The sequence below is a fragment of the Kryptolebias marmoratus genome, linkage group LG2 (genome assembly GCF_001649575.2).
Source record: "Kryptolebias marmoratus isolate JLee-2015 linkage group LG2, ASM164957v2, whole genome shotgun sequence".
In the NCBI taxonomy this organism is placed as follows: domain Eukaryota; kingdom Metazoa; phylum Chordata; class Actinopteri; order Cyprinodontiformes; family Rivulidae; genus Kryptolebias; species Kryptolebias marmoratus.
Window position 1 is genome coordinate 4915092 of NC_051431.1, and position 27611 is coordinate 4942702.

The 27611-nt window shown below is 38.1% G+C and overlaps 1 protein-coding gene across 1 annotated transcript in view; it reads right to left on the minus strand.

The window, feature by feature from the left end:
* Window positions 1-2200: 2200 nt before the first annotated feature.
* The window catches only part of lhfpl6 (LHFPL tetraspan subfamily member 6), a 56995-nt gene continuing 31584 nt past the window's right edge, over window positions 2201-27611 (minus strand). The window contains exons 3-4 of the mRNA XM_017416263.3: window positions 8470-8568; window positions 2201-3625 (exon numbers count right to left, since the gene is read on the minus strand). Coding sequence (XP_017271752.1) covers window positions 3507-3625; window positions 8470-8568 — 218 coding nt within the window. The 3' untranslated portion in view covers window positions 2201-3506. The remainder of the gene's footprint in view (window positions 3626-8469; window positions 8569-27611) is intronic.

Here is a 27611-nt window from a genome sequence, read left to right on the forward strand (position 1 = left end):
TTGTGGGTCATACTGTGCTTTAAGAACACATCACACAGAATGGGCAAACATGACAACAAAACATTACAAAAAAGTTGATTAACAGTCTAGAAGAAATAAGTGACTTTTATTCTCATAAAAATGTTAAGGGAAAGATCAGATGGTTTATGTTAATTTATCTTGCAGTAAATGGTCTTATGAAAAACAGATTTGCCCTGATCCACACTCCTTACCATTTGTTGTTGGTGGTAATTCACTGTAATGTTTGCCAACTGCTAGTAAACAGTTGAAATGTTCTGGTTAGAACAAACTTGTTCTTTTTTTGTCCTGCTATGGCATATTAGGTATACCTACATGAGCCAGAAAAGATTTGCTCTACAATAAGGATATCTCAAGGTGAGAATCCTAATTGCACAATTTACTTTATTGAATCAAGACTGAATCTGAATCTAGCATTAGAGTAAGCAGACCACATTGTTGTAATAGCAGCCTGTTTGTATGACCTTCAATTATCAGGACTTTTTTGTGAATTGGTGCATGAAGGTGTGTGTGTATAGGGGATGGGAGTGTTGGGGGGGGAACGGTTATGTTTAACAGAGATACAGAAAGACCAACTGCATATATATATATATATATATATATAACAAACTTTGTTCTTGTTCTTGCCACCTCGAGAAAACAATTTTCTAGATTCTTGTGGATAATGCAACAAGCTTTACAGATAAGGTGAGGAGCTCCATTATCTGGGTGTAGCCAAAGTAGAGCCACTGCTTTTCATCAAAAGGTCAGTTGCAAGACGTTCCAGTCGGGCCCTGGACCTGATGTGTCTGCAGTTCAACCATAGATAAGAGGCAGAAAATGGCTGGATGGATACCTTTCTCAACAAACACATTAAATTTTGTTTGGTACTTTTAAAAATGAAGTTGAGATCTCTTGTTAACTTGATTTGGCTTCACTTCAACTAACTTTTCAATACAGATTTCTATCATAGCCTTTTGGAGCTGCTCAGGCTTGCTATGTTTTTGGTCTGACTTTTATGCAGCTCTGCAACCTTTTTTGCCTCTTGACTCCATCAGATACTCAATTTCTGTGAATTTGAAACTCTAAATTACAAGAAAGTTTTAGTTTATACCTCAGATCCTTGTGCAGTTCTTAGAAGATGGAGCACAAAGTGAGTGTGAGCACTTGTCAGTCTAAATAGCATCAGTTCCAACAATTCTGATGTTGCTTTATGAGAGCCGCTGAACTTTCCACTTAGCGCACATTTTGCATGTTTTAAAACAATCAGCTGCCAGGTTTTCAGACTGAATTGTGCGCTCTGTCAGTCTGAGGTACAGCTGCCGGCATAAAGCTGGGAAATGCTCCAACTTGACCCCAATATGTCTTCCTCTGCTGATGAGACATCAGGTTGACTCTCTGTAACGATCACTGCTGATATCAGTAGGCAACAGCAGATCTGAGATAGGAGACAAGAACACTGAGGAGCCACGCTAACACATTAAACATCAGAGCATGCACAGAGAAAATACTTCTCAAGTGAGGATGGAGAGAAAGGCGGTGTGTTTCCATTATCTGTTTGGTGCTGAGCATTGTGAGAAAATGAAACTGCTAATGAGGGCCAAATACATTGAGTGCAGCTGCCTTGTAAATGAGCTGACTTTGTACACAGGCATGGGTATGGTGTTTGTTAATCAAAGGAGGAAAATCACAGCAGGAGCTAAAAATAGTAAGAGAAAGGCTGGGTGCAGCTCCCATCTCTAATGACACACACACAGCGGAGGTAACAGCTACGAAGAGGTTATCATTATTGTTATTCACACTTCGTGAGCAGGTTGACGAACTCTGAGATACCCCTTGACATTAAGCTGGTAGCCTGTCAGATGCAGAGCCGCTCAATTTCCCAGGGTATGATTACATCTCAGGCTTTGTCTGCAAAACTCAGAGGCTTTGAAGTTGAAAAACCTGGTCAAAAGGTAAATACGCTGACTAGAGGACATGGGATTTGCCTCATCGATAGCATGAAAAAAAGTTAAATTCACAAGGCTGGCCATCCTTATCGTCTTTATTGATTAGAGGGGGAAAAAAAACTCTCGTATGGAGGGAATGCTCCTGAGATAAAGAAGTCGTGGGAAAAGCTTTTTAGGAATGTGAGAGCAGGCCTGCCCATTTTCCTTCAGGGCATGTTGTCGAGGCTGAAAAAAAAAAAAAAACACCTTCAAAACCGGATTTCATTAACATTTATTTACAAAAGAAACAAAACAAATAAAACGTGACAAAGAATAATTTGAGAGTGAATACAAAACACGTGATAACATGATAAAATACATTACCGTACACATTGTATATCTTATGAATGTGTTAAATAAACTCTGCTTATATTTATGGGATCTGAAAAGTCTGAGTTGAGGAGGCGGGCAGCCAGTGATGAACTGCTTTACATTACAAGGATTATTGCATTTCAGGTTGGTTTTTAAGGCAAGAATGAGAGACAAAGAGGAAATGGAAACACTTCAGGTAACAATGAGGGAATATCACTTTTCTGCTCATCACAGGGCACACTATCACATAAACAACAATGACTGTAGAACAGTGGTTCTCAAACTGTGGGGGGTGGGACCATGACTGCTCCAATTTTTATTTTATTTTAATTTCCAGTGGAAATAATGTTTAGATGCTGCTGCACTCTGATTTGTTTTTGTGAAGGATCAGAGAAGATGGACCAAAATGTCAGGCAACTGGAGGGTGGATCTACTCCTTATATGCGCCGCTGTGCAAATAGATTTCTGCCGGCGTAAATATATTTCACATTACGTGATGGAGCCCGATGCAGCTTTAGTAATAGGGTCGAAATCCTGTAGCCATTTGCTCATTGCTTCCTCCTCTCTGGCTGCGTTTGGGCAAATTGAAGTATGTAGAAACTACGGCTCTCTTGACCATTTTCATCTTTAGTTAAACGCCTGTTGTCACAGGAGTAAATGAAACAATGTTTAGGCATTTTCTATTACAGGAGCTCGTGTTGCTTACATGATTTAGGTCCCTCAAAATGGCGGCCATCACTATACAACCTTGAACAATCACGTGACATTAATGTTGATAGAACTATGGCCAAAAATGCTGCTTGAAATCAAAGATATCTTGTTGAGCTGATATGGGGTCCTGTAATTTTTTTCCTTTTCCATAGGAGGGAGCAACAAAAGTTTGAGAACCACTGCTGTAGAAGACGACAAAAAATAAAGAAAGAGAATACTCTTTGTAAAATAAGAAGTAACGCAACAACTTTACAAAGAAGATTGGTCCATACATCTTTCATTTAAGAACATCTTTCAGACGTTTCAGAGCCATGTGTGTGCTGAATTATGAAACAGTCCCTGCAGTTGTCAGATGAGAAGTGTCCCAACATGTGCAGAGCACCAGAATGACTTGACGTCTTTGGTGCCTGATGTGCTGTGTCCTGGTCCACAGAGTCCTCTTCCTTTCTGTCGTACCACCCGAGGTCTCCGTCTGTCCCCGTCTCTCCGGTACTCTAATCAGTAGGGGTACTGCTTCTGCTTCTTCCCGGCGAAACAAGACAGCCAGGTGCACAGCAGCATGGCGGCGGCTGCACCGGCCCCCGTGCAGTAATACGCCCAGCCGATCTGACAGGAGCCTGCAGAGCCAAAGCAGAGTGGTTAGGAAAAATGTTGAAAAAAAAAACCAAAACAAGAATGGATTTAAAGAAAAACTGCACAAATATGCTTTTGGCCAGAGCACTCATCAGATATTAGAAGAAAACTGAACATCTTTCTGTACGTATGTCTACTCCTTTGAGCAAAACTGCTGAAAAAATTACTTGGAATAAAATTACAGGCCTTAATTTTCTTGAAGGAATGCATATCACCCGCTGCCTTAAATGTCAGAGTTTTAGACTGAGATCATCTTACGTTGAGAAATGTAGCCAGTTTGATAAATCTTAAAAATAACATTATGTGCAAACTTGTGTTATTTGCGTCATCCTGTGTGATCACATAAGGCAAACATGGTTGAGTCCAAGATTTAAAGCCAAAATGATGTGCAACATGTATATGTACTGGGGGCAATGCTCAGCTACTACCACACCACATTTTACATCAATATCTGTAAAATTAGCTGAGTTTCATTTTGTTTGCCAAGATCACTTAGCTGTGAAGGCCGTCTTGAATCAGGCTGACTCCAAAAGTTAATCAGTGATAAATCCAAAAGATCCTTCATGTCTAGAGATAGAATTTCCAGTTAATTTAAAACATATGTTTGATTAAATCCATGGCATGTCCTGAGACTGTCTTTGAATTTGCTTTGACATGTTTGCGTTCGGCACAGAGAATGGGGTCAGATGCTTCACGTTTTTGTTCAAGCTGCTCCTACATTTCCCTTCAGCTTGAGAAAATTGTTCGAACAAATGTAAAGAACATAGTTTAACCCCATTTGCAAACAGCCTGGTATGTGACAGGTGTATGTAAATAACTTCTGAAGGCAAACTGGAGGCACAAAAAACAAAAAGACGAATCCACAAAAATCCTGAGAGGCAACATTCTGACACAAGGTGAGACACATCCCTTTGATTCAGTTCTTTTTTTTTATTTTTTTTTCTGAATTTCTGGCTTAGCTAAGGCCTATAAATACCAGCAGGATGTAAAAAGCGAGAAGAAGTGTTGCATTAAATCATAACACCTTCGTTCTCACTGTAAAATCCTGATTTTAAAGGTCAAAAGTAAGAATCTTTAGAGCTTCAAATGTCATTTCATTACAGTTCACACTTTTTTTGTCCTAAAGAATATGTACACACACTGTACAGTATTTGTAAAACGTGCTTCTAGTTTGCTAGTTCTCAAGTAAATAATTTCATTGTGAGGGTAAAAATCTATCATCCTATTAAGAAAAAATTAATGTCATCTGCTGCCTTTTAAACCAAGATCATCTTATCATTATATCTCTCGTTTGTAATGAGTTGTTATTTTGGCCAAATTTTGAAAATAATGTTAATGAAGATCTCATGGAATATCACCAGATGTTGTGCTCAACATCTGTGAAACTGACTGAGTTGGAGCCATTTTTGTGCTGGTCAAGGTTGATTAGCTGTGGAGGCCATCTTAAATTGGATCAATTCCAAAAGTTAATCAGTTGTAGACGTACATCTAATGATTACTAACTGAGAGTTTCTTTAAAATCTACCCAGTGGTTCATGAGATATTTTGGCAACAGACTGACACAGACGCAGAATAAAACATTTTTTGGCGGCAGGCAATTAAAAAGCAATAATTTGGATTATTTTTATTCTTTTCATGTTTGATGATCCTTAAATTAAACACACTCATTATTTGTGATCTACAACACCATTCCAAGTTGTCAAGTGTGGACTTTTCTGCTCATGGTTAATAAATGAGACATGAATTAATGAAGCGGAAGTTCACACGTGGCAAACACATCATTTGTGGGAAATCCGCTGCTCGACAGAGAGAAAATCACCAGCTTGATATGGCGCTAACGAGAACTCGGCCGTAGCTCCAGAAAATTTAATTTGATGGGAGTGGTAAACGGCACACGGATGGAAACAAACTTATCAACAATGAGGAAAAATCAGAAAATGAAACTGGATATGGAATGTAATTACTTGTGATAACAGTGTCAGTGATTATATATGTAGGAAATTAAATCTTTCCAAATTATGCTAATTTGAAGGTCCTGCTGTATCTAATTTGATAAATTAGCCGCTTTAATCTGCATGAAGTTATAACTCACAGGACGGAAACATGTCGAAGACCCAAACATGTTTCTCTGGTATTTGCACAGTTCTTCACACACTTGGTTGTAAACTTGTGTTGTTGTGATTTATAGTAACAGAACTGGCACATACTTGTTTTATTTTTGTCTTGTTGTCAGTGTTTTCTGATCTCTCATCCATCTTTTCTGGGTAATATGTCACAGGAATTACAAACAAAACAACAGAGTCCCATGGCAGTTAGTGAAACTTTCACAAAATAAAATATATTGATTCGTGTTCAATTGCGCAAAACCTTTTTTTCTTATGTAGAAGGACAAAAATAGTCACATAGAGAAGTGGTGTACTGCAGGAATAAAAAAGGGATATGGAATACACATTATATATAATCGTGAAATACACATTTATATTTAATTATCACCTGCCATTTAGAAGCGAAGGTGGTGCAATAATGTTTTTCCTCATATCTGTTTGTGAGTGGTTAATTCCTGAACCACTGGACCAAATACACATTCCTCTAATTGAATAAGCACTGGATTGTTATAGGTCCTTCTGAAATAAATCACTAATACAGGTGTAATGCCACTGACTGCCACTCGTTGGCATCACTCAATATGCTGCTTAGGTTTAAAAATAATGATGTAATCAGCCAATCTGAAGTAAAGTAGGGCAGGTTGTGCTCTAATCAAGTCACTTGTAGCTCATCAGGTCTATTGGTTTCCTTACATGACAAGAATAATATCACTAATAGTTTGTTCCCCACATATCTGCAGCTTTCATGAGGCAGTTTAAAAAAGACTAAAGGCTTGTTGACTTAAAAGGTGATGGAATAGTTGTGCTGTAGTAACGTGTTTGTTCACTTTAAATGCATAATGCTGTAGGCTAGTACAGACTGCAAAGTCTGCTGCTCCTCTGTAGCTGATGCTATCTGCCTCCTGTCATCAGAAGTGAGAGTGTGAAAATACTGCTGCTGTTTTTCATCGGACAGAATATGGCAGAGGAGTCCGACATGTCACTGCTGGTATTGAATGCTTGACAGGCCATTTCTAATAATAAAAAATATAAAACAAAAATTAGGGCAGAAATAGAGATTAAACTGTTCCAGGCGTCAGCATACCACTGCATGTAGGAATTAACTTACACAGCATATCATCGCAAGGAGGGTTTACTTTTCTTATAAAGCAAAAACAAAAACATGTTTGTGGGAGTCTAGAGGCTGAAAAGGTTTAGTCTGTTGGATAAAACATCCCAAGAAAATGGTGAGTTTTCTTTTAAATAGTCCAAAAATGTGTTTTTTCACTGTCTGGTGATTCTCTGGTGACTCAGCCCAGTTTGTTGTGTGAACGCTGAGTCAGCATTCACACCATCGTTTTCCTGTTTCCACTTTCTTCTGTGTTTCTTAGAGTCCAACAACTTCTGCATAATTTGTGCCATTTCAACCATTCAAATATCAAAACGTTCAGCTCGATCAGGAATAGTGAGTCAGGACTTTGACCTTTTGGAATTTTTGTACTTTTCAAAATTTTTAACTTTATTTACACAGATTTTCCACACAGAAATATCTTCAAAACATTGTTCTATTTAACACGTACTTCAGCAAACTGGCTCTATTTTTGTCTTCTTATGCTACTTTTAGCATTTTGTTCATTTTAGCTTTTGGCTATAGTTTTGCTACTTTTCAGTTCTTAGCTATAATTTTGCTCATTTTAGCTTTTAGGTATTATTTTGCTGATTTCAGCTTTCAGTTAAGGTGCTGCTAATAAGCTATTTGCTACAGTTTTGTTCATTTTAGTTTTAGTTATGGGTTTGTTGTTTTTAGCTTTTAGCTACAATTTAGCAAAATTAAAATTTTAGATATGGTTTTGCTGATATTAGCTTTTAGCTACTGTTTTGCTCATTCGAGCCTCTGTTCTGATAGTTTCAGCTTCAGTAAATTTCAGCAGACATTCAGCACTCAGCATCCACTTTCTGCAACAATCCAAACTTTTGTAGTTCAGTTTAAAATGAACATAGCTGTGGATAATGATAGTTTATAATAAATGATATTGATATTTTGTGGTTTGAACAAAACAGCCTCACAGATTTACCATTTGGACAAAATGTTTCTACTAAAAAAAATACATTTACTGATGATAATTAAAGTTTTAAATGTCAGTTCTGATCCCACATAGCAGCCACACTAATAAGAAAACTCAAATAGAACTTTTTTCACTTTATCACATTTAATAACACTAAATAATTTCTTTCTTTTCTTTTCCTATCCGAAGTTTGCTGATATTGTGTTTTTTAATAAAATATTTAAATGAAGAAAAACATTGAACACTATTTGATTAGCATCAAAAATAGCAGCAGCTGGGAGATGAAAAGCTCTTCCATCTCCCTGGTGCCTGATAAAGTAGCATATTACTGTCTGTGAGGTAGTCCTGTTAACGCCAGCTGCATACAGAGCACAAACCCAGCTCCTAGTTATTCTCAGCACATATTTATAGATAGAACCAGCAGCTACTGGAGGATCAGATGAGTCTTTATTGTGCATTTTAAATGCCAAGAAATCACAGCTTGATGACAGCATGAAAGATGTGTGTCAGTTCTCAGAAAAGACATATTGTCATGGATTCCAATAAAACTCCCTCTTGTGGATTCTTCTTCTCTGGGAACAAAACATCCAGCAAAACAAATTTCATGAAACGTGTGTAGTTTGGACCTGTGTGTTCGGGCGTCTGTGTGTGACGCAGGCTCTTTAACAAACATCTTACCCAGCTTGAACTGGTCTGAGCTGTTGTTGCAGGTTTGTTGTACTTCCTCACTGTCCCATCCCAGTGGATAGAGCGCGCAGCCGGACCCGATGAGCAGACCTGAGGACGAGATTAAGAAGAACGGTCAGGGAATTGCAGAAAAACAACTCATCACAAAAACATGGCCAGAAGCTGACAGGAGAAAACCTGCAGCAAGGACAACCTCTCATCGTTAGGCTCTTTAAAGAATTGTTTCACGGATGGTCTCTGTGGTTTTTCACAATTATCGCCCATTACAGAAAGGGAAAGAAGGAAGATAATGTTTTTGCCTGTGTCTATCTGCTACCAAAATATCTCATGAACCACTGGAGGAATTTTTATTAAACTGGCACAAAGTAATCATTTGATGTACATCTACAACTGATACAACTTCGAATTCAATCCAGTTCAACATGGCTGCCACAGATAATTGATATTAGACAACACAAAAATGGACAAAACTAAGTCAATTTTACAGATGCTAAGCTAAAATTCCACGTGGCAGTAGCTGAGAGTCATTTACAGCACATACTCTGAGTGTGACACCTCGCCGTATTGCATGAGACTGAGCAATGCATTATTTTCAACATTTGACCATAATGGTTATACAGTAACTCCATCATTTCTCAAGAGAAGATAATCTTAATCTAAAACTCTGGCATGAAAGGCGGTGGGTGATATGCATTCCTTTAAGAAAACCTTTTATTTAAGAATCTTTTAATCAGTGTGAGTAAAAACGCACACCCGCATGTTTTAGTTGTTCTGTTTTTTAGTATCAGTGTTACATCCTGATATCTATCAAGCAGAACTCGATTAAATCTGTGGATTCTTTCCTTGTGCTTTAATTAAAGCCGTCAAAAAGACAAAGGTGTGACTTAAACAGCTGAAATAGAGGCAGAGACGAAGCAGTTTCACCTCAAGGCAAACAATACTTTGTAAAATGATACGGATTGTGATTTTACACATCTTCACTTTTTTTTTTTCCCTGCAACAAAACAAAGAGCTTCACTGCCAGCGTATCATAAAACTCCTGCAAATTAACAACAAACATTATGCAAATAGCTTGGCAATTTTTCACGCAGGCAAGAGTGAAAAACAGGAGCATTTTTGGTGTGCAATAATTACTGTAAAACTCAGGAGAATCCTTGAGGGACTGCTTTATGTCAGTGATTAAGGAGACTTATGACTGCGCTTAAAGCTGCTCCCAAAGACAAGAGCAAATTCCAGTCAAGGCCATTACATTAAGGATTAATATCCTCAATATTTGCCTGTAGCCAGGTCTTGACAAGTTATTCCCTGAATGTCAAGGACTGTCTCTTAAAATTATCCTGTGGGGGCCCCTGGTAGGTGGCTCTGCCATCACATTAGCTTAATCCTCTCTGATGCGTCTGCCCTGCTATCAGTTTTGGGATATGAGGATGGCAGCCGAGCAAAAAAGACGGCAAGAAAGCACCGCCTGCCAAAGTGATTAGCCCTACCATCCAGGGCTGCCTTATTACATCTACACTTGATAACAAGTGGGAATTAATCCACATGCTAATGGAAACGGGCTGGACAAACTGGCTAACGTCTGAGGTGGAGTGGGAAAAGTGAAAAAGACATCTGTGTTTTCCCCCCGTCAAAGTCAAAAGGACAGCGGATTTCACTGATGCTGTTCTGGGAGAAAAACAGAGCGGCTGACTTTGGTATTGCTGGTAGAAAATCAATTCAGTGAAACTCTGGCATACTGATGAGAATGGGGGAATGGAGGAGACACAGACGAATTTGTTGGTGCCCTTTCAGCTCATTGAGACCACGCTTCATTTCTCCTTAAAAGTCATTCAGTTAAAAGCAATTGTCTAAAGTATATCTGCATGCCCTTAGCTTGGGATAAAGCAAACAAAAAATGTGAAAAGAAATAGTTTGTTGTTTATTTTACAACATTTGAAAATATTTACTTATACTTCCCCACAGAAATACATCAAGATCTCTTCAATTCCTTAAAAACCCTGATTCTTTTAAAAATGTGCGTCAGCTTAGCTGCTATGTTTGTCTGTTTGGATTTTAGCTACCATTCTGCTACTTTTAGCTTTCAGACAGCCTTTTGCTACTTTTAGCTTCTAGCTACTGTTTTGCTGCTTTAAACTTTGAAGCAGTCTTTTGCTTAATTTAGCATTTACCTAGCCTTTTGCTGCTTTTCGTTTTTAAGCAGGTGTTTTGTTGTTCTTTTAGCCTTAACAACTCAGTTTCAGCTTCTTTAGTAAATATCAGCAAAGTTATTCAGCAATCAGCTTCACTGTACTTTCAAAGAAAATGTTATTTCTCTAATTATTTGAAATATTCAACTAAATCAATAATCAAAAGCAAAGTCTGACTTGTGTTAACTAATGAAGGACACCTTTAAACCTTTGTCAGTTTCAAATTATTTCAGAGATAGTTGTGTTTGTTTGATTGCAGAAGGGTACCGACAAATTTATCTGTTTCTGAACAGGGAAAGCTCCTGGCAAAGTCTTTGTCATTTCAGCTGAATATCAGAAAGGATCCGAGATATTCATATATGCAACAACTCACCCATTTCTCCTCAGACTTTTAGGAGAATTTCAGATAAAAGTCTGCTTCTCCCCCCAGAAATGACCTATTCTGGCTGAGCTGTGCAGTAAAAGTAAAACAGGAGCAGAAGATGTAAATTTTTTTCGAGCAGACACTTGGTTACCCTGATGAACTTAAACACCCATTAATCTGTGAAGTGCAAAACTGCATTTAGGAGCACACACAGGAATTTGCATATTTTGAGTTATATAATTTTATTCATTGTGTTTTGGTTCGGATTTGTAACAGTAAAGACTGTAAAGCATGCCAACACGGTTATATATTCATGATTAATATTAAACAAATTCTAAAATTCCCTTTCAAGCATAAGGCAGCGATGCAGCAGCATGTAATCAAATTGAATTTCTTTGCAGAAAAATGGGGAGGGGAAAAAAACATGTGGCTCTGTTTTACAAAGATATGACATTATATTTCCTCTTACCGATGAGGAATGTTTTTGTTTAAAATATCAAGGTTCACAGACTGCCAAAAACAATCAAAACCACAAAGTTGCTCTGCTCTGAGAGCACTGAAGAAAAGAATGGGAAAGAGAAAACAAACTTTTACAACATAGTTTCCAGATCAGGTCAGATAATGAGGACGACTCTTACATCCCAACACTGCTCTACATTTACAAGCAGGGGGGGATTTTTTGCCACAACAAAGACAGGGGTTGACTTTTTATTGTGCATCTGATGAGGCTGGGCTATGAATTGTCACATTTTCCCATTGTTTTTGAGAATGAACTCACAGAACCTGCATCATTTTAAGTGGGTGAAATCAATGTGAGCACTTTCCTTTCACCATGACACTATTAAGACAGACAAATCGCTGCGGGGGCAGATGAATAAAAATATGAACAAATCGTTAAGGTGTAATTCAGGTCTGAACAGGTCTGAACCACATTAGCAAATGTGGTCCCACACTCCTCTCTTTTAGCTTTTATTTATTTGATTTATTTATTTTTTCTGGAATGGTTAATTCCATCAAATCCCATCCTCCACACTCACTATGTGGGTTATTGAAAACTGGAGGTGGGGAGGCTGGAGACTGGGATGTGGGGAAAAAAAGATTACTGAGAGTGTAAGACGTTCTTTCACAACATGTTTGTGAGCTGAGTTGTTGAAAAACATGTGGTGCTCTCAGAAGCAACTACCTTTAGGCTCTGATTCTGCATGCATGCTGCTGGGGAGAGATACTTCACGTCCTTCTTATTACCAAAGATGACACCAATACGCCACAGTTTGCACAAACAGACGCAAGGGATTTGTATCATTTCACATGTGCTTGTCAGCTATCGCAAGCGGGATGGTGACCCTCCTATCACAGACTACAAATGAGCTCCGTCTGAATGATGTTTTTCCCTGTGCCTGCTTTGGAAATATGTCACTTTTTTCTTTTGGTTTTAATACATTGTGATTCCGCTTAAAAGCAACTGAACACTGCTATTACAAGCCCAACGCTACAACCCCAGTTCTGAAAATTTGGGGTAAATGAAAACAGAATGAAATGAAAGGATTAGCAAATCTCATTAACCCATATACACAGTAAACAATCAAATGTTTAAAGTAAGAAACTGTACCGTATTCTTTGAAAAAAAAAAAAAAGGTAATTTTGAATTATATAGCAACAACACGTCTCAAACAAACAAAATGAAATCAAAGCAAAATGGGACAACATTCCCTCCAAAGACTCCAGCAGCTGCTCTCCTCGGGTCCTAGATGTTTACAGACTGTCGGTAAAAGAAGATGAGATGCTTCATGGTGGTAAACATGGCCCTGTCCCAACTTTTTAGAGATGGGTTGCTGGCAAATAATTAAAATTACTTTATTTCTTAGTTTTAATATTTGATGTGTTTACTATGTTCTACTGTGAATAAATAATGAGTTTATGAGGTTTGCAAATCACTGAATTCTGTTTTTATTACATTTTACAGAAGGTCCCAACTTTTTCGCAATTGGGGTTGTATATCATGCATTTATTTATTTATTTACTTATTTGCATAAATGGGTTCACATAGCTGAACACTGCAATATAAATTAGTGAGAGGGCTAAAATAATCGAAAATTTTAATAAGGGCATAATGTTCCATCAACAAAGAGAATTTCATGGCCTGAAAACAGGTTAAAATTTAGACTTAATATCTTCATCATCTTTTTGACGCAAAGTGAATTTGTTGAAATGATTTCAAAGTTTGAACTTAGTCTCTTAAGTGCTGACAATTAAGATCTTTGACGTCTTTCTTTTCTTTTCCCAAAGTGCAGGAAATCCCCGTCTTTCAGATGACACGAACAACTTAATTTTGCTCTGAGCAGATGGTCGTCTCATGATGAAATTGTTGCAAGACTCCACCGAGCCGCCAAAAGGATAGTTGGGGGAATTCAAGAGAGGGCTGCTTTAGAGGCAGCGCAGCAGCTCCATGACACGTAGGAAAAAAGGAATGTGTAAAATCTTCCAACACCAGTCACCTTTCTCAAAGTTTATAAGGAAATCCAAAGAACTAGTTTTCTTTAAGACGCATCAATCGCACTTTTAGTTGAAAGTTTAAGGTGCCTTCAGCTTTTTGGGGACTTCAAAAGCTGCTTTTTCAACACAGACCTGGGAGGACTGTTTGTTTCTCTTGCAGGCGTTTTGCCTTTAACGATTTTTTTCTGCCGCATTTTGGAGTTTCGCTTCCGTTGCCATGGCAGCCAACTGATGTTTGATGACGTTCAGTGGAAGAGGGGAGGAGGATGAAGAGGAAAGGGTCAGATGGAGTGCGGTGTGGTGCGGAATCCATGAGGCAGGGCAGCTTGTTCACGGATCGAGTTGCAATTGATCTCCACGTGGTCATTATCAGAACTATCTCAAGTCTAATGGCTCCAAAGAAAGACTCTTGTATGAACAGAGATAGCGAGAGTAGGAGGTGGGTTAAATGGACTCAACTCAATACCACCAGTCCTACGTATCCAACACTCAATCTATGAGTTCTGCTCTGATGTAGAAATCTTTATTCAGCCTCTTGTTGCCTCAGATTTCATCACGCAGCTGAGCTAAGTTTGAGAGGGGATTTTCAATGGTTTAAAAAGGCACACGGAGAAAAGTTTTATTCCACGAGGGCTGAGCTATTGGTCCCCATTCTTTTTTTTTTCTTCTGTCAAAGCTTTTTACCTGAATGAAAAACTGCCCTTTTTTCATATCCCAGAGTGCTGATTTGCGGAGTGCTGATGCCTTTTGTTAAGCCTTCATGCTCTCTGTCAAGGAATTTCTTTTACTCTCCTTCATACCCCGAGACAATACTATTCAAGGTTATCATTCAGGAGGCCAGAGAGGGCACCGGAGGGTGGGGGGGAAAGGGCTGTTGCTAATGCTGGAGAGAATTTTGGTGGCAAGGGAATTGGAAAGGGGATGGGCTTGAATGAGCTGGATTAATGTAAGACATTCCCTTTTGGGCTTGGAGGATCACCTAAAAGAGGCATGAAAATGTGAGAGGAACGTCACCTGGGGCCTCATGTACAAAGACTACTGAAACATGGCATACACTTAAATTTAGAAAACGGGATAGGCAAGAGAAAAGTGCAGATGTATGAAACCGTATGCATAAATCCAAGCAGGATCAATGAGGAGCTGAGTGCACATGAGACACCTCCCTTGACACGCCTCCATTTAAATAGACCAATATGCCCTGCACGTGTGAGGCTTCTCTCCTCAAAAACCACGAGAGATGCCGGGAGCACACTTCTGAGGCCGAGGCATTTCAAACTTTACTCGAGTTTATTGACATAGCTACTGTAAACACAGAGGCACTCAGGGCTTGGTAGAATGCTCTGAAACTGGAGTTTAACCAGAAAAAAAGCTAAAAGTCACTCACTTCAACAGCTTATTAGCAATGGTGCCATAAAGACAGTATGTTTGGGGACATATGGCTCGATCCGCATTAAGGGGGTTAATATCATAGACATACTGAGAGAACAAGGGGTTCCCACATTCTCTTGTTGTTGGGAACTGAAGCCAGCAGAAACTGGTTTACAGAAACTGCCATGTTGTATTTTTAGAATTGGCGTCTGGTGATGTGGAGTTGAAGTCCTGCCTACACCCTGCTCACTATCATGGTGACACATCAGCAGCAAGGTAAGAACTACATGAAACAATAGAAGTCAACAACTGACCTGGGCTTTATTTTTTAATAAGTACAACTTCCTGTTAACTTACATGGCAGGGGCGGAGCTTAAAACCTTCACGAGAACCAGCTGACAGGGAAACTGGTTCTGTTCCAGCTTCAACTTTCTGTTTCTGGTCTGAAGTCAACCCATATACAGTTTTTAGTCAAAATTAGGATAAATAAATGTGTTTCCTCAGCATGAAGCCCCATCCCACATCATACCAGCTCATAGTCTGTTCCTAACTATGCTTTTCATTAGAATGAATGAATTATGTGTTGAACCAGGCCACCTTTTCACAATGTTGGCTAGTTGCATTTACACATCACACATGATTTGTAAATTGACTGAATGAAAATGGTTCCTGTTAACATAAACAAATTCATCCTGTGATGGCGCATTTTTTAGCAGTGTGTGCACAGTTGATAACTTCAATTACATTAGGAAAAACGGCTCTTGCTGCAAATTGCGCTCCTCTCCGTGTCGCGCTTGAACGACGACCGCAGGATTGCCCTTGGACACCTAAAGTGGCTGATGAGCCAGTTGTCATTTTGGGTCAGAAAATCCTCTTGGTCTCTAAATACTTGCTCTCTTCACACTGCGCCATTGGCAATATCCTCTAATAAGGCGAAAGCCGTTGGTGTTAAAGGTGTTTTTCTGAACCACTTTGCATATACTTTAATATCGACTCATGTAATTGCTTAAATGTGGATGCATTATTTGTTCATCATGTGTCATTGGTGTGTAGAATATTTGTTTTCACATTATTACCAATTTCCCAGCATACCCTGTAAGTGTTGCCAATGGACCAATAAAAGTAGAAACATGCACACGCAGCTAGGAAGCTGGCATAAGGCTGGACACACTTCCATAGTCACTTCATTATTGATACAAGTTATGCATGGAAAAGGGCATGTGCCACGTTTTTGTACACCCAATTTTATCTTTTATTCTTATTTTTTTTCCAGCAAATTGGAACAAAAAGTAAAAAAAAGGGTAATTCTGACCAATTTAAACTGATACTGTTAAAATATTAATGTGTGGCTGACAGTATTTGCATTCACCCCGTTTTGCTTTTCTGAGCTTAAAATCAAAAACCATAACCACAAGTTCCCAGTGTCACATCAGCCTCTGGAGCCTGTTTGCCTCGTCTGTCGACAGAAGAACGTCTGCATGTTGTGGCATGTCTGCTCCTTCACTTGAAACACAAGGCACACATCAGCATGTTTAGCATGCAGGCCAGCTTTTCTTATCATGTTTCAATTCTGTCTGTTATCCAACTTGGATCAACACAGTCGCTTTTACCGGAGCTCACAGCGATGTGGGCACGTCTGCTGGCAAAGCTGAGGCGCTTTTCTTTTTTTCATGAGCACAATGAGTATCTGAAGTTTCATTTGAAAAGAGAAAGGTGGTTAGACAGAGGGGGGCTGCAAAAAAAAAAAAACATGAGGGATTTATAAAATATGTGGAGAATGTGTGATATGTGATGTGCACAGTGAAGCATATAAAAACATTCTGCAACTAATGACTGGATGGTGTCATTTAGCCAATAGTCTACTCATTAGTTTTCTATTATTACTACGTCAATATTTCCCATCAATAATACTTTACTGCACAGCTGCTGGTGTAGGTTTTCTGCAAAACACTGAGCAGAAACTGACAGACGCGGCTCATATGACCTCACCGAGGATCCAGCTTAGTTTAGGTTTCTCAGTAATTTGTAAGCTTTGAAATTTCAATGTCAAACACAGGAAATCAAAGACACAAAGAACCCCGGATTTGTTTCCCTTTCTTCACTCTGACGTGAATAAAAGGACAACTATCAGCCCCAGAAAAGGTCAAACTGCTACATACAGTCAGATATTTGGTTGTATTCACAAGAAAGCCTCAGGATGTTTCGTCTGACAAGACAAACAGCAAATAGTCTGTTTGAAAACAACTTTAAAAAAAGTCTAAATTAATTTCCTGAAATTATGCAGAAGGTTTCAAAATAAGCAACTTAAGTGCACAATGTTTTTTTTAAATCAAATTTTCTAAACACTTAAAAAACAATAATAAACCTAGCTGGCAGGCAGGGCAAAATTCTGAGAAAAATCTAGGATATTCTGACATTATTGTCATATAATGTGATGGAAAGTGTTAATTTTGAAAAAAGGCCAGATTTCTATGATTAAATCCAAAGATTTATAGAGTAAAACTATGATATCCTTTAAATCTTTGGATGATATTGTAAAGTTATAAATTTGAGATACAAAAACTCAAAATTTGCAGGATTAAATTCTTAAATTTAAAATAAAAAAACCCTCTAAAATAATGTCAAAAACTTGACATTATTTCCTGCAAATTTAAGGCTTTCCAACATATGAGAGTATCCAGATTTTCCACATGAATATATAACAGTAACGTCAGAATTTCTGAGATTTTTCTCAGAATTTTGCCTAGCCTGCCAGCTAAGTTTATTATTTATTTTTTTACAATGGCCATAGCATATGTTTCCAATATCTGCATCCTAGGTTTGTTTTAAACACTTTTTACATGTTTAAAGATTTGAGTTGGAGTTGCACCAGTAACATATTTCTTGGTTTATTGCTAACTCTGACTATTTATGAGCTGGAACATTTTATATTTCACCACTGTACGTTAGGTTGCTATTAAATTAAAAGCAAAGTTTGATGAGATCATTTCTGGCACCAGAGTAAAGACTGTTCTGTTGACTGGCTCTCTGTGCACATCTATCTTATGTGCAAATATTCTGCTAACAGGCAGACACGCACACAGACAGACATGGGCAAAGACATAACTGTCCGTCATTGTTTTTCAAGCAAATTGGAATCCAAAATGTTGTGAGGTGTACTACAAAGGGAAGCAACAAGCAGCAGAGCGAATTAAACTCCTTTCAGGATGAGATCAAATGAAGCAGATGCTGTTTTGCTCCACCGTCCCAGTTTGAGAGAAACAGTGGGAATGCAAAAGAAGATCTGACAATCAAAGAGCTAACAAAGTACTTAAACATTAAAGCTGTGAAAAGATTAAGTCAACTTTAATCATTAATGTAAACACTTTAAACACCGTTAAAAGTTTTGACTACATAATTATATCAAAAAAGGCTACATTTAAACCCAGAATGGTGCCCAGTGTGTGTGTCCTCTTCGCCTCATGCCCCTTTCCTCCAACAGTCTCATTTCTTTCCTTGACCACCCATCAGTCACCAGGCGTGGCCCCCGGCTGAAACTAGCCGTTTGTGTTTCATTGATCTGCTCAGCGCTTTTGCTACAGGCATTCGGCTAAGAGCTGCTCTTATCTTATCACACTATTAATTTGTCACACAGCTTCCTACTAAAACCAGCAATTAATAAACACAGCAATTACAAGAGGAAAATTAAGTCCTGCTTCATTAAGCAGTGGTCTAAAAGAGCGTTAGGGCTACAGCTAAGCAGCAATAAGCCGTGCAAGGAAGTCACACAAGCTGAAAATGGGATGAGCTTAGTATGCAGCAAATAACTTTTAATAGAGAACATTTCCTGAAAATGTGGGAAGCAATAACTTTTTACACAGGGGCATGGATGTTTTTTTTGTTTTACTCTTTTTCCTGGAATAAATCGCCTACATCCACCTCAAGAAGCTCACTCCCTCTTAAAAGTCCAAGTGAAAGGCAAGCAACAGTCTTCGGGAAAAATAAGAAGTTCCTCCATTACTTTTAAACGCTTCTTGTATAAATTTTGGAAATTTAACCACTTATGTGCCACACAGGTGCAGGCTAATCAGCTGAAGCCGGAACCGAAGCACCAAACAGCATGAAACACTCCTTTTGTAATCAAAGGCATAAGAGTGTGAAAACAGTGCATGCATCCAGAGCATTTATTGTGTATCAGGATCTCCTGACATTAGCTATACTTTGCTGGTATCACTTGGCTGCCTCCATTTTTCAGAATTCTTCTGTGAAAGTCTAGGTTTAACAACATCTTATATCAAAGAAAGCTTTTGATGTCCTGATCTGATCGCAGGTATGGGATCAGAGTACCAATCAAGCCATTTTTTCTTTGTTTGGCATCAGAGTAGCTGCAGCACTCTTTCTTTTGTTATTGCTGACCTGCTGTTTATGGTGCTACGTCAGTCGTGCTGCAGTATGGCTGCCATACAGCAGTCGTAATATGGCAGCTGTTGTGATGCAACGTGCCAACATGTCTGCGGAATGAAAGTATTTTAGAAATACAAAAGGACAGCAGTTAAGTAATTGCCACCAAACAGCAGTGGGTGGATCATAAGCTAATGCAACGCTAAGCTCCACAACAATCACTTTTTGTCGTCTCTCCACCTGGGCGCTGCATCAGCTGAAGTTCTTTTTAAAGAGGTGAGTGACAGAAACATTTTTCTTTGTTTTGTTATTATTGTTTTTATTTCAAAAGGCAAAAAGGATTACAGAACAGGTGGATTTATTGCTTTAGATGACCAACCCATCACTGTAATGGAGGAAATAAGTTTTTGTTGCCATTTGGAGCTGTTGGAGCCAAAGTACATTCTTCCCTCCAAACACAACATGGCTTCCTGACATGTATAAAAAACTTTAAAACACACACACACAAACACCTTTTTTTTCTCTTGTTGATAAAAAACAACTTAAGAAACACCATGAATACAGGTTATCTTCACTGCAATGTAAAACTACTGAGGTGTCAAGCACAAGATGACATTGATTTTAATAACTTTAATGTACTTATGGTAAGTAATCTGCAAGCCTGTGCTGTAAAAAATGCAAAATAATGTAAGTACAGTATTGGATTAAGACTTGGTAAAGTCAGCTTTAGGGAAAATCTGAGCAAAGATCTTTCAGTCCTATAATGTAGAATTTTAGTAATCATATAAAAAAAAATTGTGGAAAACATGCTAAAAAATGAATGTCTTCAAACACTTCTACAGACATGTCTATAAGCATAGCTTGGCATTTAATTTAGGAAGGAATTAATATTCTCTCCATTGGAGAGAAGAGTAAAATGAAGAGGAGAACTTGTGATGCAAACAACAAAGCCAAAGGGTATGAATATCCTCCTCAGGGTAGGATCCACATTCTAAGGTCCTAGAAGTGTAGCTTTTCTAACTGGGTCACGTCTGATGTGTTGAGCTACACCCTTCTCCAACTGACAGAGCCTGACAGAGAAGCATGACAGTCGGGAACGTGTCCAAAAGTCTGAATCTGCCTAAAGCAAAGAATTCCTTCCTTAATTATGCCTTATAATGAACTGTAAGCAAGCTAATGCAAGGCCTTCTGGGGAGATGGATATCAAAGACGCTGCAATTGATGCTGTAATTTCATGTTACTAGCATCCAAATCTGCAATGAATGTTTTAGTATCCTCCTCACAGTACTGCCAGGCATCAAAATGCCTCTGTGACATTACTGGGGCTCATCATGTGAGCAGCTTCATACTGTTAACACAAAGAGCCTCCTTTCAAAAAGACAATGCAACGCTTCAGGGATCGAGCAAAAAGTGACTCCCACTGCCAAGTGGACTAAGTACTCTGTAGGCTGTGTTTAAAGTCCCACCCCACTGCTTTCATGCCTTCTTGTGGGACACACATCAGTCTAGCTTATTACCCTCGGGGATTGAACTAGATTGAGTTTAAGCAGCCTTAACCTCTTCCCAAAAAATCAAATATTCTCCAAACTAACAGGTCACTCTTACTTTCAGGATTTCAGTGTGTGGGTGGAATTTAAAAGAACAAAAACATTCAGGAAAAAAGGAAATCTCAACAGACATGAGGCCCTTTCTCAACCATTAAAAAGCCCTAGAGGAAGCATCATAATGGAGCTTAAAAATACACAAATTACAAGAGGTAAAAAGCAGTTTATAAGAAATAAATGTGTTCTTATGCTGCATCTAAAACCCACATTTTTACTCATGTGCCATGAAGGAAATTTTGACATAGGTACCAGTTTTAAAAATGAATTAATTAGAACACACATCTGTCTGATGTCATTTTTGTGACTTTACTTGAATATTTGGAGAAAGAAAATTAAATCCCGCTCAGGAGATGGTTATTATTTTAGGACATCAACTAAAATACCAGAAAACAAATATCGATCCGCAAGCAAAATGAGAATTACTTAAACCTTATTTGATTAGTGCAGAGAAAAAACAACTAGAAACTTGTTTGTTTTTATAGGAAAATGTTGTTCCTTTTTGAACACACTAAAGCATTCTGTTTTCACTTGTTGGGAGTCCTTATGTACAGCTGAGTCAAATATATGTTGCTGATAGTTTTCACTTTACCATTAATACATGAAGATATCCATGTTCTCATCTGTAAAAAAGAAAAATCTCAGTTTTTATAAGGTGTGTTATTGATGCTCAATACACAGTTCAACTTGCATGGGAATGTGTCTTCTAACTTGTGATTAAATTGTAAAAACAACCAACCAATGCACTTTGATAAATTCAGATATACCTCTGTTCAAAAATGATGGGAGATAAAGTGATGCACCCATCGTGCTTGGTGTCTACAGTATCAGTGTGTGTGTGTGTGTGTGTGTGTGTTACCAGTGTTATCATCTGGGGTTCAATCAGTTCATCAGCTATAAAGCAGAAATGAAGTCAGCTGATACTAAAATGATCACTTTTTTCATTTAGCTTCACTTATGGCACTAGCATGCTCATATAGCTGAAATGTTGCAACCAGCCAGCTGTGCTGCCACAATTTTTAAAAATCACGGCGTGTTTTTGTGGTATGGCTTGCAAAACTGAAATCTAGGTCATGCACATTGCCCACCTTCACCCACATTGTACCCACCACAGCTATTTCCCCACGTTGGACGCTGCCGCCATGTTTATGATTAAATCTGCTTTAGTTCCCTTTTACAATGAAGATAGGCAGATTTGAATCATTATTATTTGTCAGTGGTTTTTAGACTTGGATATATTTTCTGTCAGAGGAAAGCTCTTGTGAAGATTTCAAAATATAGCTTTGTGCTCTTGAGATGGGTTGAAGATGCCCTCGACGAAATCATGAAGAGTTCGAGATGAGTTTGAAACACCCACAGCAGCTCTGTGACTATTTTGAGAAGTATGAGATCATTGTCACATATGGATTGGTCACCATAGAGTCGGGAACTTAACCCCACTGAGAATCCTTGGGATGTGCTGGAGCAAACTTCACACAAGGAGCTGACTCGCTCATCATCAGTACAAGATTCTGATAAATATCAATAAATAACACAACTCTGAATTGAAATAAACTTTGTGACAACAGATAAACAGTTAAAATTATGCCATACCATATTCAAAGCTAAAAGGGGTCTAACAAAAGATATGAGTGTGTGACTTTTTGTGGCCTTGTAGGTGTTTAATGTATCGTAAAGAAGAAATAACCTCTTAGAAGTTATCTTATCTGCATTGACTGAATAAGGTAATACAGAAGCTAGAGCAGCTCCTCTTTCATTACACGCTGTTATTGTGACATTTGAGAGACCTTACAAAAGAGAGAATAGCAGAAAGGTGAGCACAATATATAACATGTCAAGTAATCTGTGAGCGGTACAATGGGGCAACAGAAGGGAGAGGCCGGGATCAGGCTGTGCAGGACGTGCTCAATGCATTTTGTATGGTATTGGATTGGAATAGTGATCCTATAATCATATAATAATATCTGCTTTATCCTGTCCGCTCAAGGATAAAAAGTTATTTCTGCCTGAGTGATTCCATAGATTGAAAATAAACAGATGTCAAGAAAAGGCTACCAATTCTACTTTATACGGTTTCCCATTATCATTCTGTTTATGTTGCAGGGAGGCAAACTGAAACACATTACATGGAGGAAAACATTGCTGAAGAAACTAAAGCCTTGTGAGATTTATAAATTCTGGGGTATCTTGTTGTTGTCTTGAATGTGCAGTTAGGAAGTAATTTGAACTCATAAGCACAACATCAAACCATGAATGAACAAAAAAATGATGTCAGCGTTACAGCGCCTCCAAAAAATATTCATACTTGTTGAACTATTTCACATTTTGTCACATTACAACCACAAATCTCAAAGTATTTTCAGGGATTTTATGGGATAGACCAACACAGAGTAGAGAATATTTGTGAAGTGGAAGGAAAAGATGGTTTTCTAATTTTCTTTTCTTACAAATAATAGTTTGAAAAGTGTGTTGTGCATTTGTATTCAGCCCTCTTTTCTCTAATACAACTAATTAAAATCCAAAGCAACCAGTTGCCTTCAGAAGACACATAATTAGTAAATAGAGTACGTCTGTGTGTAATTTAATCTCAGTATGAATACAGTTGCTCTGTGTAGGCCTAAGAGGTTTCTTACAAAATATTAGTGATCAAACAGCATCATGAAGACTAAGGAACACACCAGACAGGTCAAGGACAAAATTGCTGGGAAGTTTAAAGCAGGGCTATTTTCAAGGACAGTATTCCAAGCTTTGAACATCTCACTGTTCAATTCAACATCCAAAAATAAAAAAAAATGTAAAAAAGAATATGGGACAACTACAAACCTAGAGACATGGCTGCAAAAAGAAACAAAGTAAACATATGGACAAACTAAATGCAAAACAAACTGCACATCACCCTGAACACACTATCCCCATTGTGAAACATGGTGGTGGCAGCATCATGCTGTGGAGATGGTATTCTTCAGCAGGAACAGGAAAGGGGGTTAGAGTTGATGGGAAGATGGATGGAGCTAAATACTGGGCAATTCTGAAAGAAAACCTTTTAGAGGCTGAAAAAAACTTGAGACGGGGGCGGAGGCTCATCTTCCAGCAGGACGACGACCCGAAACATCCAAACAGAGCTACAATGGAACGGTTCAGATCATAACATATTCATGTGTTTGAAAGTCAAAGTTCAACTGAGGATCTGTGGCAAGACTTGAAAACTGCTGTTCAGACGCTCCCTGTCTGATCTGACTGGGCTGGAGCTGTTTAGCAAAGAAGAATGGGCAAAAATTTCAGTCTGTGGATGTGGAAAGCTGGTTGAGACAAACCCCAAAAGACCTGCAGCTGGAACTGAACCAAAAGGTGGTTTTAAAAAGAATTGACTCAGGGGGTCTGAATATAAATGTACGCCACACTTTCAGATTTTTATTTGGATAAAATTTTGAAAACGATTCATCATTTTCTTTCCACTTCACAATTATGCAGTTTGTGTGAACAAGTTTAAGGTTTATGAATAATTTTTCAAGGCACTGGATATATTTTTTATCTATTTGGTGTTCAACTAGGTCATATGGTGAAACACGATGAAACGTACAGAACCTGAGGCCATTTTTCCAAACTGGTGCAAAATATTGATTCTTCCTGAGACTACTGGCCCTTTTGAAAGGTTTCTGCTCAAAATGTATGTCCTGATAAACAGCTGTGAGCTGCCATTCGAGCTTGTACCCAAACTGAATCTAAATGATTTAAAGAAATCACGCTAGCTTAATGTGAACTCTCAAGTCGAGTACTTGCAGGTGGGGTGATAATGAGTTATGAAAAAAACTAAAAACACCCACAGCTATATGTGAAAAATTTCCTTGCTTTCCTACTCTTGCGTCTGTTTTAGGAAAAGGTGACAAACCCTGACGTAATGCATGATGAACAATAGAGCATTTATTCAGTATGATGTGTATCTAATGAAATAATAACGTTTGACAGAATTGAATTCTGGCCAAGATTCCTTTCACTCTGCTTCACTCAACACACAGCAAACACTTTTACACCTTTATCCTTTCCAAACACGTGGTTTTAATCATGCAGCGCAGCATTCATGCTTTAGGAGTCAGTGGCTCATATGATCCTCAGTTTATAGCACGGGCACAAAGACGAAAGAAAATCAATAGCTTCCTAAGTCCTTTGGAGACTACCTTTTCACTAAGATGTCTGAAAGTAAAAACAAAAAACAAAAGACAAGCAATACGTGAGAACAATGCATTGAAAGAATTGCAGCTGTCACTGCCAAAAGCTCGATTCACAATCAACGGTAAAGAATGCCTAGATATAATATTTCATAAATTTGCTGGTTTTATTATTTATTTAATTTTTCTGAAAACACATAAAAGATAAAAGTCTTGACACATTTAATACACTTACTAGAAATGTATTAAAGTGACTCACCAGGATCTTTTTTAATTGCAGCAGAAGAAAAGTAGCAGCAGATGGGTGCCGGTTAGCTAAATGTGAGCTTGACAAAGCCAAAACGACACGAGGTTGTGATGCTAAAGAAAAAACAACATATTTTATGAATGTTTTTCTCAAAATCGAAGCAGAAATCCACATGGGCAAAAAAATAGATAAATAAAAGACAGAAATGGGAGAAAGGGAGAAGAGCAGAAAGAAATGACTCCGAAAAATCTGAATATCTAGTCAGGAATTAGAGTAAACTAAAAAAAAAAGAAGAAGAGAGGGGAGAGAGAAAAAAGAAAATATATTTACTTGTGGTAAATTAGAATTTATGAATTCCCTTTCAAAAATTTCTATTATGATCAAAGCATGTTAAAACTGAAACACAAATATAAATCTGATCCCTCCTGTTTATGCATTTTTGATGCAAACCATACAGCTTGACAGTAAATTTTACAGGTAACAATGAATTCAATTTCCATGCGATAATTGAGCGCTCCTATTTTTATGTGTGTATTCAGCCACATTAAACTAATCCAAATTCATTTATTCCTTTTGCACATAACAAGACATGAAAATATATTAGGTGGAAAAAACCGTGATGTAGCCAACATACTGTAACCACATGATGGATCGTATGAACTATCAGCTGTTTCTGTTTCAAGGGAACAAAGAGAATACTGTGTGAAAATCTGTCATATGGCCAAGGCAGCTTGTTCTGTTTGCATCTTTTTCATTTGTTTCTACTAATCAGTTCTCCGCTCATCAGAACCATGTGGAACATAATCCATACTGTCACACTGCACAACTGAATTTATTTACTTTAGTTTTTGTGAGACATTTTATAAAACTCACTTGAAATTTAACTGTCAACTAGAGAATTCAATGTTGAAAATTGTTGAAGAATAAATTGCTAACTGTACCTAAAAGCTCAAATGTGCAAAACCACAACTAAAAGCTAAAATTGCCCAAACAGTAGCTAAAAGCTAAAATCAATTAAACTGTAGCCAAAAGCTCAAATGTGCAAAACCACAACTAAAAGCTAAAAATTGCCCAAACAGTAGCTAAAAGGAGCATTATGAGAAGAAAAATAGCAAGTATGCTGAAGTAGATTTTAAATAACATTTTTGAAGGGGTTGAGGTGATTTCTGTGTATTTCCATGGAAAATTTTGTTTATGAATAAAGTTAAATAATGCAAAAAGTATAAAAGTTGCAAAAAACTAAAATCCTTGCACACGATTTCTGACTGAGCCGAGCATTTTAATATATAAACGGTTAGAATAGCACAAAGTATGCAGGAGTAGTTTGATTGCAAAGAACATACAGAAGAAAGCATAAAGAGGAAAACAACTATTACACATAAACACAACTACAGATGTGACTGTCTGCTACTCTATTGGATCTATTTTCCAAATATTTAGTACAGTCTTCTGCTGAGACTTCAAGCTGGAAAGGATTAAACTACAACCATGTCTCACATTAAGATGAAAATGATCAGTGAGCTCCCTCAATTACTCAAGTTACTTTCAAACCTCAACTTGTATCAGCGAGGCATCGGGGCTTCATAAAGTTTCATTTTAAACCTCCATCAGTATTCATGAACATGAGCAACTCTCCTCAGAGCTTAAAAGATAAAAAGTTTGGGTCTGCAACACTAATGATGTGTTAGAGATCAGCTTTATGGGATAAACTGTGCAATTTCACACCAAAATTGACTTTGTGCTATCATCTGGCTCTTGGACATGAAGCAGGAAAGTTACTGTCATATGTCCACAAATTTCCAATCCCTGTCCAAAAACGACATTCATAAACGTTCCCTGATTGAATCAGTTTCATTATTGCTGCATGACTGAACTGTCCAGAATCACTGCTGACTGCATGTCCAAACTTTTACTTTTCAGGCATGTTTTTTTCTGTCTTGAATGTTGATTACTACAGCTTGTTTATGGCAGCCTCCTAGTGACTAAATAGCCTGCCAAGGGCTGTCGAGAGTGTACCAGTGGACATTTCAGAGCTAGTCAGCATGATTGATTGAGCCATAAAGTGTTTGTCCATGGGGCTAACAGGACTTGGATAAAAGATTAGAAGTCTGGTGAGTGTTGATTAATGCTATAAGATATAACCTCTGGTCAGTGGTGCTGAAAGATTTATACAAACTGGGTCTCAGCAGCGAAATATATCCACGCTCAATTGGAGTGATTTGAAGGCAGTGAGAATGAAACAATCACGGGGTATCCCCAAGACATGAGCTTAATCAAAACCAAGCTGCCACAACGTCATAATGAGGCAAACAAGTGTATTAAGTGATA